Raw genomic sequence first — 13,152 nt, forward strand, 5'->3', positions numbered from 1 at the left:
AAAATAACACGACACAAAGAAGGGAATCAGATATAAATTAGATAGCTGCTCTGTTACAATATTCATAGCTTCCACTTTGTGCATTTGTACATCTGTCACAAGAGATGGGTGCAGTAATGCAGCAAAAAAAATTCCTCGAGAACAAGAAGATTTGAGCAATTTGCACATGATAATACGTGTGACCGTCTCCATCATAATGGGTCCATTGCTGCGACGAGACAAGTTCAGCCTCATCAACCCGCGTGTCAGAGCAATTGATGGGAAGCACACAGTGTCTTCCTGTGCTGTCCAAACTGGTGCTTGATCTCCTGGGAGATTCACTGACACAGACAGTGATGTAGCCCGGCAAAGAAAATGGAGAGCTGCATGTGGGGAAATGAAACCTGCACATTTAGCAGAGAGATGAATAAAATCTCTGTTTTAGCAACTTTTTCTTCTTGTTCCAAGTATTTCAAGGAGGTTTACGCAAAACACAAAAAACAAAAAACATTTTATATGTGGAACTGAGAAACAGATTTCTTTATATTTTGTGGAAAGGAGACACAAATCTGCATAAAGACAGATTATAATAAGTTTATTATTCCTAGCCATGAAGCAAGTTTGTAATTGGTGACTGGTTGGATTTTCCTTGTTTTCTTTAACCTTTCTGTTAAGGCACCAAAAAACATAATTTACAGGCACCAAAAAATATTGTTTCCTTATCTGAAGAAAATCCAGAAATTCAGCAAAAATAATTTCCAAATTTCTGAAAATTTGCAAAACCTCCAGGAAGAAAATTCTAATAATTCCTAAAAATTTCGCTTAAAGGTTTTATTTTTTAAAAATCCCCCAAATATGGCAAAAAAAAATTCTTGTAAATATTTTTCAAAAAATGAGCAAAAATCTTCCAAAAAAATCCTTAAAAAAATTCTAAAGTGATTACATATATATCAGTAAAACTTTTAATATATAGTTTTTAAGAACATTCACATAAAAATCAACCAAAATCCAGCTAATGTTGCTGGATTTTGGTTGATTTTTATGTGTATGTTCTTAAGAAACATTTTCAACATTTCTTTTTTTCTGCCAAAAAATGTTCAGACTTCCCAGAAATGTTGTAAATGTGGACATCAGAAGTTTCACTGTGAAAATATATTTTTGTCCACATTTTCAAACTTGAAATGGGTCAATTTTGACCCACAGCACAACACGAGGGTTAAAGTACGTGTGTCTCTCAACATATGAGTGTGAAGTTGTTGCATCAACCTCGTCTGAATGCAGCAGAGTGTCCAGGTGTCTTCCGTCACATCGCACTTGAAACCGAATCCGCCAGCAGGAACTTAGCGCAGCAGCAGATGGTTCCTCCATTAATACTTCATACATCCAACCTTTTTTCTGATGACAGTCCTCCTCGGCATGAAGGACACCACTGTTACACATTTCTAGAGAGATGTTCTGCCATGCCTTAGCCATTTTTTACAGCCACACTTTGCTCTACTTTTCTCTTTAAAATCCCCCAAAGGTGTTCTACGAAATTCAAGTCAGGTACATTATTGGTCAAGTCACTGTTTTTACTTTTTTCTTCTTTAGGAACTCTTGCGATATTTTGGCAGTATGCTTTGGATCGTTATCGCGCTGGAATTTTCTTCTTCTGCCAATGTTTGAGCAGACTGGGAGACATCTTGTCAGACAGTATATTGGTATATTTACATATTCATGATGGCATTTATAGTGGGTATTACACCAACGCTTTTTACACTCACACAGCCCCATATAATCCCACACCTTCTTCCATGCTTCACTGCCAGGACTATGCATTCACTGTGGTAGCCCTGACCAGGTTCATAAAAGCATGAGGTGAACAGATTTATCTTGGTTTCGTCTAACCAAAGAATGTGCTCCTGGCATTCATAAGGCTTCTTTTTATGTTCATTTGCAGGAGTTCTTGTGCCTGGGAACAAGCCGGGGATTTTTTTTTCTTGGATGCCATCCATAGAGGTTGTCATGATGCGCTGACCTCCACTGTCTGAGCTGTCACAAAAAGTCTGGAGCACTTGCCAAGCTGTCCTGGAGAGCTACATTGCACAAGCAGCACAATGTCTGTTGTGTCATTGTAAGAGTATGACCACTGTGGCACTGATTAGTGGCTTGTTGTGTACCTCCTGATTATTGCCTGAACTGGGTTTTCAATGACTTTTAGTTGGTCACTGATCTACCTGTATCCTCTTCCTATCATTTTGAAGCCTCACATGCAAATATTTAATCCTCCGCCGGTTCTTTTCCAGGTGTAGCCACGATGCAGACAGACACAGCTAACGGGCACTAAACTCGGAAAGTTCTGGTGTTCACAGATCCATCCATCCATCCATCCATCCATCCATCCATCCATCCATCCGTCCGTCCGTCCGTCCATCCATCCAATCATCCATCCATTCTCTATATAGCGCTTAATCCTCATTAGGATTAAGCGCTGGAGCCTATCCCAGCTGACTGAGGATGTACCATGAGGCTCCTGCTGAGCTCAAACGTGGAACACAGGGATGTATACACTCAGATAAGGACGATCTCATGAAAGGTTCAATAGATTCAACAAGTAAAATCTGGTAATTAAAATATGTAAATTAGCTTTAAAATCTATCTAGCAGACAAAACGGTCTCCTGAGAATTGTTTGAATGCAAGACAATGCCACTGAGACAAACGCATTAATAGATCTATGCATTATTTAGTCTGTTTACGAACTGTGTACCAAAGCTGTAGCACATGCCCTCAGCAAGGGGTCTCTCACCATCTGTCTTTATAACTGCACCTGTCCATTTGGCTTCTTTTGTCAGATCTTCTCCACGATCACCATTTGCATCCTTTACCAGTCTTTAAACTGAGCCCATCAGGACAGATGTGTGTTCCGTGATTTCCGATGGACGCTCAGCTCGGTGGATACGTGCTCGCCTACACTAAGAGGTGAGAGAACGACCAGGTTCAACAGGTCGGCTCGAGGCTGCAGCCGATCCATATCGCAAACTCAGATACACACACGTACACACCAGAGACACCTAAAAGTGTACATCTCAGACAAAAGCTCACACACACACACACACACACACACACACACACACACACACACACACACACACACACACACACACACACACACACACACACACACACACACACACATTTCACACACATGCACTCCTCCCACACCACATGGTTAATTAATTCTAATTTGAACGGCCGTGGCCTCACCTCCTACACTCATGCCTTCTGATGGTGTCTGGAGAAAATGTTACAGCATCTTCACCGAGCGAGAGAGACGGGCAGACTGAAGCGAAAGTGTGAAAGTTAAAGTAAAAAATGTCAGAGTGAGGTCGTGGAGACAGACTCATGTCTGAGTGACAGCTGGGAGTAGTGGCCCAAAGTTTGGCAGGAAGGTTTCAAACTGGAAGGCACAAGTAGGTGAAATGAATTTTGTGGCTTTTAACACAGAGAAATGTTGTAATGTGATGTCAGTAAACAAGGGAAAACAGACACACAACCTGTCTGGGTGTTGATGTTACTGAGATGAGTCTGTGCTCAAACCATGTTTGGACAGAGCGCCCTCTCACAGTTGCTGAGGAAGATTTGAATCTGGATGTGCTTCTAGGAAGAGAAGAGCTCAGACCTTAAATCAGAATGAAAAACACTCTATTTTGCAAGTAGTAGAGTATAAAAATAAGATGCTGCAAGATGTTAAATCTGGCAACTTTCCATTCTTCTTATACAAAAATGATGAAATAGATTGGCGATACAGCTTGATTAAAGCAATAAAAATTATTTTAAGTATTAAAACAAATGTTTCAGGTTGTTATATTGCAAATGTGCTAATTAATGATCCCGTCTGCAGTTTTTGAGGCTACAGATTATAAACACTACCATTTAAAAGTTTGGCGTCACTTAGAAATGTTTTATTTTTGAAATAAAAACTTTTTTTTCTATGGAGATAACATTGTCAGAAATACTCTAGACATTTTTAACGTGGTAAATGACTATTCTAGCTGGAAATGGCTGATTTTTAATAGAATATCTGCATAGGGGTACAGAGGAACATTTCCAGCAACCATCACTCCTGTGTTCTAATGCTACATTGTGTTAGCTAATGGTGTTGAAAGGCTAATGGATGATTAGAAAACCCTTGTGCGTTGTCATGGAAAACATGAAATTATCTAGGTGACACCAAACTTTTCAACGGTAGTGATTATTAAATATAGATCCTTTTTAGATCGTTTTTTCTATTTGGGGGCTTCAGTAGCACGTTAGCAAACAGTTGTTTTCTTCTTTGCATCCAGCAGCCACAGTGCATCTTTGTCAGTCATGTAGATTCATATTTATGCCTGTCAGACAAGTCCAGGTTTCACTTTTGTTTTTGTTCCTGAGGGAAGCGGTTTTGTACAGTTGGTTTATCGTAGCTCTTTTGCTGAAGGCAGTTTGTTTCTGCAGCTGGAGGTTGACGACTGTGAGCCAGAACTGTTTAGCTGAAACAGGGAGCTGAAAGCTGCTCAGTAGAGCTGAGGTGAACTACAGAACAAGATGCTACTGAGCTCTTTTCTGATAATATCAAGACATTTTGATGCAGCTTTAAACTTTATACAGACCTTTCTTAGCTTACATGCAAAAACAATAAAATACCTTAAAAAGTAGGAAGGAAGGAAAGGAATTAGAGATAATGATAAAATCTTTTCTTTTTCTTGCTATGCCCTGACTTTTAATGCAAAATACCAGGACATATTCTTCTGTGCAGCTCTGAATCCCACTCTTTCTTTCTGTGTGTATTTGATTGGAGAGTTAAGGATCCAGATAAATTAGCATTTTGCATCTCTTAACTACTCATAATTTAAAAATAGAGGCATTCTCTGAGAATCTGTTACATAAGTCGATGTCTAGTGTTTGTTCCATTTGAGGGGCAGGCTTCAGTCCTCTGGCTTTTGCTAACTCTTCACATACTGTGGATTGTGCCGACAGCGAGAAAAGTTAAGTTTGAGGGAAGTAGTTCCTGTTTTTAATGGAAGCGACACACAAAATCTTGAAATTGGGATAGCTTTTAAAAATTTCTTTGACAGCAATTAATCATTAATCCCAATCAATCCATATTTTATTGAATGTCAGCACAGAGTAAAGCGACTTTTAAATACAGATCACTGTGAACTGAGTGTGTGAAGAACAGTGTGGCAGTTTTTCTCCATTTCTGATCTGTCACTCATTTAGCTCTCCTAATTAGACTTTCGCACTAAAACGCATCCGTCCTGCACGACTCCCCTGCGAATGCTAATCTCAGTTAACAGCTTCACTGGTGCTACATTTTCTTGTTATCTCGGCAGGTAAAACCAGCTCCGGTGTCCTGACAGGACGTTAACTCCCAACCGCTGATCAATAGATATTGACCCCGGCTGACTGATTTGCCGCACCGGCGTGATCTATGAAGCCGCGTTAACCCTACATGGTTAGAGGGGGAGAGTAGGGGGGAGGCAGAGGGGGGAGGTGGATGGTGGGGGCGTCTCAGTTGAAGCTCAGTCTTCCTTTTAAATGAACCAAACTGAAGATTTTCATTTGTGTTTCCGCCCCCTTTTTAAGTGTGAACATCCACTGACATCTAATCCATGTGTGGGTGTGTACAGATACTCACACCTACACATGCCTGACCGCACAGCCCCCCCAGCCCCCTCAACAAACACCCACACACACCCACACACACACACACACACACACACACACATGCACATCCTGAATTTCTACACAAGAATACAGATTAAAAATACCCTCAATTCCATGAAAACTTCTTAATATTTCAGCAGTACTTTGAAGCTGATTCCATGTTATTTGCACAACACACACACACACACACACACACACACACACACACACACACACACACACACACACACACACACACACACACACACACACACACACACACACACACACAAAACAGAGTTAATCCTCATCAAACATCTACATCCTGATGTACATTTTACGATAAGCAAACAGACAATAAACCTGAAGCACGCTGTCGTATTGTTGAGGATGTAACAAGCGCGCTCACATTAAGTTCGCACACACACTGAGGGACAGGAAAAACACACACACACACAGACTCAGACGGCGCTGAGCGGGGAGTATAAAAGGGGCATCCTTCCCACTCAACAGAGAAGTGCTCTCCTCACTCTCACACACTCCTCTAACAGGCTGAACCTCGTCTCTCAAGGTAAGGAAACCACTTTTTTTGTTTTCACAACACAGACTATATATTTGTGGATTTTTTGAGACAATTTATACACTGTTGGAACATCTTTCTACTTCATAATCAGACTGGAATCAAAGCATGGAGCCTGTGCTACAGCACAATATGTTGTTGTGAGGACTTTTTTGTTATTTTGATGTCAATTTTTTTTGCAATCTTTGGAGGTAATATTTCTGAAAAGGCCACTATTTTTTTCCCCTTTTAAATACAATTAATGAAAAATGAGGTTTTCTATATGAAAAGATATTTGCTCTGACAAAATCATCCTATTTAAAAATGTTTCCTACAAGTAGAAATGAGAAATTGTTCCTGCGCTGACAGTCGAGTCAGTTTGACCTGCTGAAAGTGAGCACAGGACATGAAGACCCAGCTGTGTCCAGTGCTGCTGAGCTGCGTGATGACAGAGTGAATATGCTGCACTGATTCACACGCCTTCGTTGGAGTTGCAGTGACCGTTAGCTGTGAAAGAGCAGTTATCTGGCAGATGGTCTCTGATGCTCGCAGTTTGCCACTGTGGACGATTTCTGTGAACCCAAACTGGACTGCATCACATTGTTTTCTGTCCTGTTAACCCTGCTCTGCGTGCCCCTCTCTGCTTGTGTTTCAGATGACTGCAGGGTTATGTGTGTGTGTCGTGCTGGCTGTCCTATGTACGAGCTGTTTGGGGCTCCCCTTCTCCTACCAGCCCTTCGACGAGGGCCAGCGCTCCATCTCGGCTCCTTCTCAAGGTTCGGGTTCCAGGCAAACCCCACTTTTCTGAATCACGGTGGCTTTTTTAATGTCTGACATCTGCTCTGGTGTGTGTCTCTGTGCATCTGTGTTGAGCAGCTCTCCTCGAGGCTGGCACCCACACCTTGGGAGAGCCACACCTCCGACACAGGCGCTCTGCCCCCCAGCTGAAAGCTCTTCCTCTGGCTGAGGAGGATGCAGACTCCCGGGCCAACCTTAGCGAGCTGCTTGCCAGACTCATCTCCTCCAGGAAAGGTGTGTGTGAGGGGTTGGCTTTGTGGGTTTGTTGTGATCTTTTCTCCGCCTGCAACCTTAAAGGATGTGTGCGTGTATCCAAAGACAAACATCAACAATATTTGCAAGATTTTCAGAGACAAGTGCTTTTTCCTGACATGCTCCTCCCCACACTCCCCTCTTACTTGCTAATTACTCGAATTAGTGCACAGCAAGCTTTGTAAAATGAATTAGTGGCTCTGAAAAGCTTTTGTGGTTTCAAAGAGCGTATATTAGTGTGTGCTGCCTTCCGGCCATTTTCCCTTGTACCATTCTATTTTACTTTATTCCAATCGCTTGATTTTTCATTTTGTATTGCCAAGAAAACAAAACCCCAGCCCTGTCCTGCTAACTCGCATTCGGCGTCCGATTTCTCTGACAGTGTGACAGGACGGGGAATAACCGGGATTTCACAGCACACAGCACACAGCACACACACGGAATTTTCCACTTGGCTTCCAGATATCGTAGCGGACTCTTAGGGCGTCCACATGCACGATGCCTTTCTGTCGAACAAATCTGAAATCAACAGGCTACACATTTTCTGCATCTTTAGTGAGCATATTTTGTGAAAAATTTTAAAGAATTGCTCAGTCCCTATTGATGAAATTTTTAAAAAATTTTAAGTTTTTTGTCTCTTGATATACGTAAAATTTCTTTCTGTGTATTTCACGACTAAGATGCATTCGAATTACAGCTCTGAATACATACTTAAGCTGTAAAATTTACACTTTTCTGTTGCATAATATCCAGTGCATGACTTTAGGAAGATTAAAAGACAAAAGACTCAGAAACTAGTCAGAATGTGAAGTCGATAAAATGTCAAAGGGCAAAGTGAAATAAATATGTATCAGGGACTGTGCTCATGTGTGTTTCTGTGTAACTGTGTCTGTGTTGGTGGGTGTCTGTGCACGCTGTTCACTTGCATGTTTCGGTGTAGGAGGTGTCGTTGTCGAGCCTTCTGCGTCCAATCTTCTCAGCACACCAGGGAGCTCCAGCACTGTGTTTATGTGTATGCACGTGTGTGTGCATGCCGGTGTGTGTGTGTTGCGTAGGAGGATGTGGGTGGAGTGAAAACTGCATCTCCGTGAGCGCGCAATTGATTACCAAACGGAGAGCAGACCAGCTCCTCTTCACTGGGAATAACGTGCAGAAAGAGAAAGAGGCTAATGGCACGGTGTCAGGGTGAAGTCCAGCTGTTTCAGTCTATCCTCTTTTTCTTTTGTGTGTGTGTGAGAGAAAGAGGGACAAGTAATGAGAAAGCAAGCAGAGGGCAACTACTGGGCAATTGAAATACTCACAGGAAAAAGCAGCTTCACAGCAAAATCAAATTTAGATGTGAGAAATTTTAAAACCCAAAAGCTGTGGGGAGTTAAGTTTTGAATATTGTGAGCATTTTATCAGCCGGAAGGCATAAAAAATAAACGATCAAGGCTGTAATTTGGTGATGAACTCAACTAACAATCCTTTAATGCGGAAAATCTGAGTCAAAAAAGTTACAAAAGTGAAACAATTTTGATATTAAAAGCATCAATCCCTGGAAAATACGTTTTTAAGAGCTAAGTCTATTAACTGCCTGTTTTGTGAGAGCACCATTTATGTCCTCGCCACATCGTAATATTTCCAAAGCAACAACTATGCCTTTGTTACTGAGAACCTCTGAGCTCTGCCAGGGATGCTCACAGAATTAAAAATGTGATACAAGTCTCCTGCTTCCAAAATCAGAGCAGCACTGTGAAGAATAAAGTATGAACACAAATGAGTGAAGTTCTCTCATGCTCTCCTCACTCTGACGAATACTAATTTCACTCATGCTGGGTTTTTTTCTCCTCCACCCACGCCTTCTATCACCCCATCTCCTCCTCCTCCTCCCAGGCTCTGTGCGCAGAAACTCCACAGCAAACAGCAGAGGTGGTGGACTGAGCGCCAACCACCGGATAACAGACAGGGACTACTTGGGCTGGATGGATTTCGGCCGTCGCAGCGCAGAGGAGTACGAATACTCCTCGTAAGGGCAAGTCACGGCTCCAACCCCCTTCATGATGGGCACAAGAGAAAAAGAAGAAAAAAAAAATCAAAACCCACGCAAGCTGGCTCCTCACTGTCTCACAATAAGAGTCTATTTATGATGTATTTGTTGTACATTTGTTTGTAAAACTGTAATAACGCAATATACACACTGTATGCCAAATTTTGCAGAAAAGCTCCCACTGTCCATCGTTTGTCTGTTTCTGGTTTTCTCTGGTTTCTTTATCATTTTGTGTGGAAAGGATCTGGATGGTGTCAGGGTCTGTTGAGACTAACTGAATAAAGATAAAAAATATCACTCTGCATATTATTCTTCCAGTGCGATGCATGCAGATTTGATCCATTGACCTTGATTAGGTATATTTATACAGAACAGGAGGATTTCTTGTGCGAACATACATCATGAAACACAGGAAACTTTTATAAACTCACACACAGCTGCTCTAAAAGTCATTTTGTGACACTTGATGAGCGCAAAAGCCTTCTGAATAAAAGAACATGTAGAATTATCCTCAAACATCCCCATTCACTGTCACAAAGTCTTTACTTTTGAATTAGAAAAAAACTTTTTCCACTTCATCTCTGTCTTTTCCTCACTTGTTCTCTCTCTCAAAGACTAACCAAAAGATGATTTGTAAGAAATCTCTGGCTGTCTTTATACATGCAATAGACTGGAAAAAAACCTCAATAGCAAATTCGACACATTTTACATGTGGAATAAGCTGGATCACCTCTGTGTGCGGAATATCTCAGAAAACTCAGATTTCATTGTCATCTCTTTTTGATAGTGTGAACATTTCACACTTTTGGAACTCCATAACAGTGGAGATATAGTTGTATTGTGATAGAAAATCAAAATGATTAAAGATCCGCGACTTTTCTGCCGGATCCATCCTCTAAGGAGTTGTCTCTTCTCTCTGGGAAATGTAAATTACTTTTGCTTGTGGCAAAACACGTATACTGTTGAAAAGGGCAAAGGAAACCGCTCCCAGTGTCACCTTGAAAGACATCATTAATGTGTTAGCACATGTAAGATTAGCTGTGCTGCCTTATTGCAGATGTCTGAAGTCACTATGATATTTAAATGAGAACTTTCAAGGCAAATACTGGACCTGATCACTATCAGCTGCAGTATGGCTGAAGTGGATGCACTTACACACTTTACTGTGACCTGACTCTGATGAAGGACTGTTTAGAGAATAAAGATACACACATTATAATATCTAATATATGCTTTGAACAGTCTAATATGAGGACAGAGTCTCCGGTGGGGGCTCTGCCATTCACTTGTTCTCCTCTGTCTACTTCAGTTTCCTTTATATTATGTGTTGCATGAAATAAGTTCAGTGTATTTAAGGAAAAAGAACACTATTATCTCACTGCTATTCAAGTGGAAATGAAGAGAGACGTGTTACACATTGTTCAGCCAGAACATTATAACTACTGGCAGGTGAAGTGAATAACACTGATCATCTTGTCATAATGCAACGTTCTGCTGGGAAACCTTGAATCCTGACATTCATGTGGATGTTTGACATGTACCACCCACCTAAACACTTCATGTCAATCAACCACACACCGCCCATGCCAACAGCAGTCCTTGATGCCACCCTCAGCAGGACAATGCACCCCGACACACCACAAAAACTGCTCAGGGGTGCTCTGGGGAACACGTCGGAGCTAAGATGTGCCACTGGGTTCCACACTCCCCAGATCCAAATCTTACTGAGCGTCTGCGGGATGTGCCAGGATAAGCCTGATCTAGGTAGGTCCCACAGAATTCACTGCCACCATCTCCCCAGAGGTCCTGTGACCATGCCCCTCTGGGTCAGAGGAGTTTTAGCAGCAGAAAGGAGACCAACAGAATATCAGGCAGGTGATCATAATGTTGTGCCTGATCTGTGTGTATTTTGCACTACTAACCTTGTATTTATTATCACATAAGCAAATGATGTCAAAATGAGTTTTGTCTGCAAACGTGACATCAGAAATTAGGAGTAATATTCATACGGATCTAACCTTTGAACCACAGATCAAACAAGTTATCCAGTCTTGTAACAAATATAACCGAAACTCTCACCCTCCAACCTGCATAAAGTCATTCATACATCTATTTTCTCAAAGCTTCACTGTTCCTCCGTTCTTTTATGGCATAAACCAGAAGTCACATTCCTGCCTCCTACTTGCTGGGAAGCAGGAGGTCAGAGTCCCACTGGTTTTAGCGTTGACATCAAATCACCTCAATATTCGCTCCTCTTCAGTGACTCCCTGTTTGTCTTAGAGCTGATTTTAAGATTTTACTGCTGACTTTGAAAGTATGTCAAAGTCCGACCCGGACAGAACAGAAGTAATGCCAAATGAGCTCACAGCCTTAAATCTTCAGGTTCTTCTTGCTGTTCCAGGCTGATCAAGGCTTAGATTCTTGAAACTCATTTTTACAGACTTGCCAATGTGATGTTGTCTTTCAGTTAATAACTAAGGTTTTTGCTGCTTTTTGTTCCAGTAGTTTTTGTTTTGTCCTCTCTCACTGCATCTCTTTACAGGTGCTTCTGACTCTGGACTCTGATTTGCAGCTTCTGGTCCCACCAGTCTGTCCACTGTTTATGTTCTGTTATTTGTTTGTTTCTGCTTTCCTTTTGTCCCCTCCTTCACCCTCACCCCGACTGGACGAGGCAGATGACTGCCCTCCCTGTACCTGGTTCTGCAGGAGGTTTCTTCATGTTAAAAGGGAATTCTTCCTCTCCATTAGTGCCAATATACTTGCTCAAAGGGAACATTTGGATTTTGTGAGTTTTCCATGTGTAATTTGAAAGATTCTTAACCTTCATATTTTTATTTGGTCAGGTAATTTGTTACGATTAAATTAGATTCTTAACCTTAATATCTGAAATTCTATTTTATGTAATATTGTATGGTCTTAAATATATATTTAAATCTGTTGAGTGAAGTTGTAGCATTAATCGTCTTTCTCTACTGGAAATTAAATGTAATGTGTAATGTCTTGTTGCTTTCTGGATTTCTTGCTTTTGCTTTGTCCAGCACGGCAGTTTCTACATTTATGTTTTAAAAAGTACTGAATAAATACAGTTGCTATCATTAAGAAATAGTTTCAGAGGAACCCCTCTCCCAGCATCAGAGGTCAGTCTTTGGATGACGCAAAATGATAAAAGGAAAATCTAGTGCATAAGAAAAAAAAACCTGGCTGGAACACGGTGGATTATGGGTAATGATGCTGGTTTTAGGTTGTGATGAGTGTAATGGGAGAATTGTCTGATGCTGAGAAAAAGGGTCAGTGTGCAGATGCACAAAGGAGATGAAAGTCAGTGAATGCATGATTCAGGAAGCAGGCTGGGACATATTCGAAAATATCTTCAAAAGAACGTCAAGATCATTATGAGCCATAACGCCTGTCCTAAATATTGAAGTGGTTTGAAGTGTCTGGAGAAACTGATATTGATTGAATTATTAAAGCAGGCTCAAAAATAAATTCAAATAATTGCTACAGGCCTCATTAAAGAGGCGATAACGGCTTTTTGAGAGAGCAGCATATGTTGGTGTGTCGTGTAGACGTTCTGAGAAAAGTATAAGATATAAGAGCAAAAAACAGATTTGATCATGTGATATTGACACTTGATGTTAGAGTTGATTTGACATTTTAGTTCTTTTTGTTACCGTTATCTTGAAAACATGGACCAAAGCCGGCTGGTACAAAAGGTTATAAAGGTCAGCCTCTAGAAGGTAATAGAAAGAGAAAATAAAGAAATCCACAGCGGCGGTGAATTGTAATGAACGATGCCCATTATGCTGCTCCTGGCACCGTGTGTTAAGTGAAAGATGTGTCTGTGTGAATGAGAGGTGGAGAGGGGGATCG

General features: G+C 41.2%; 1 protein-coding gene across 1 annotated transcript; it reads left to right on the top strand.

The window, feature by feature from the left end:
• Positions 1–6,071: 6,071 nt before the first annotated feature.
• Positions 6,072–9,579, top strand: LOC110953668 (cholecystokinin-like). Its single transcript, XM_022197786.2, has 4 exons — positions 6,072–6,215; positions 6,859–6,979; positions 7,080–7,235; positions 9,129–9,579. The coding sequence occupies exons 2-4, from the start codon at positions 6,859–6,861 to the stop codon at positions 9,263–9,265; spliced, it is 414 nt and encodes a 137-aa protein (XP_022053478.1). The 5' UTR covers positions 6,072–6,215; the 3' UTR covers positions 9,266–9,579.
• Positions 9,580–13,152: the final 3,573 nt, after the last annotated feature.

This window comes from Acanthochromis polyacanthus, chromosome 11, assembly GCF_021347895.1.
Source record: "Acanthochromis polyacanthus isolate Apoly-LR-REF ecotype Palm Island chromosome 11, KAUST_Apoly_ChrSc, whole genome shotgun sequence".
Classification (NCBI taxonomy): domain Eukaryota; kingdom Metazoa; phylum Chordata; class Actinopteri; family Pomacentridae; genus Acanthochromis; species Acanthochromis polyacanthus.

Bases quoted from the DNA above. Each gene is read 5' to 3' on its own strand.
- LOC110953668 (XM_022197786.2), top strand. From the start codon at position 6,859: ATGACTGCAGGGTTATGTGTGTGTGTCGTGCTGGCTGTCCTATGTACG. The intron at 6,980-7,079 runs GTTCGGGTTCCA...TGTGTTGAGCAG, and splicing joins CATCTCGGCTCCTTCTCAAG to CTCTCCTCGAGGCTGGCACC. The intron at 7,236-9,128 runs GTGTGTGTGAGG...TCCTCCTCCCAG, and splicing joins ACTCATCTCCTCCAGGAAAG to GCTCTGTGCGCAGAAACTCC.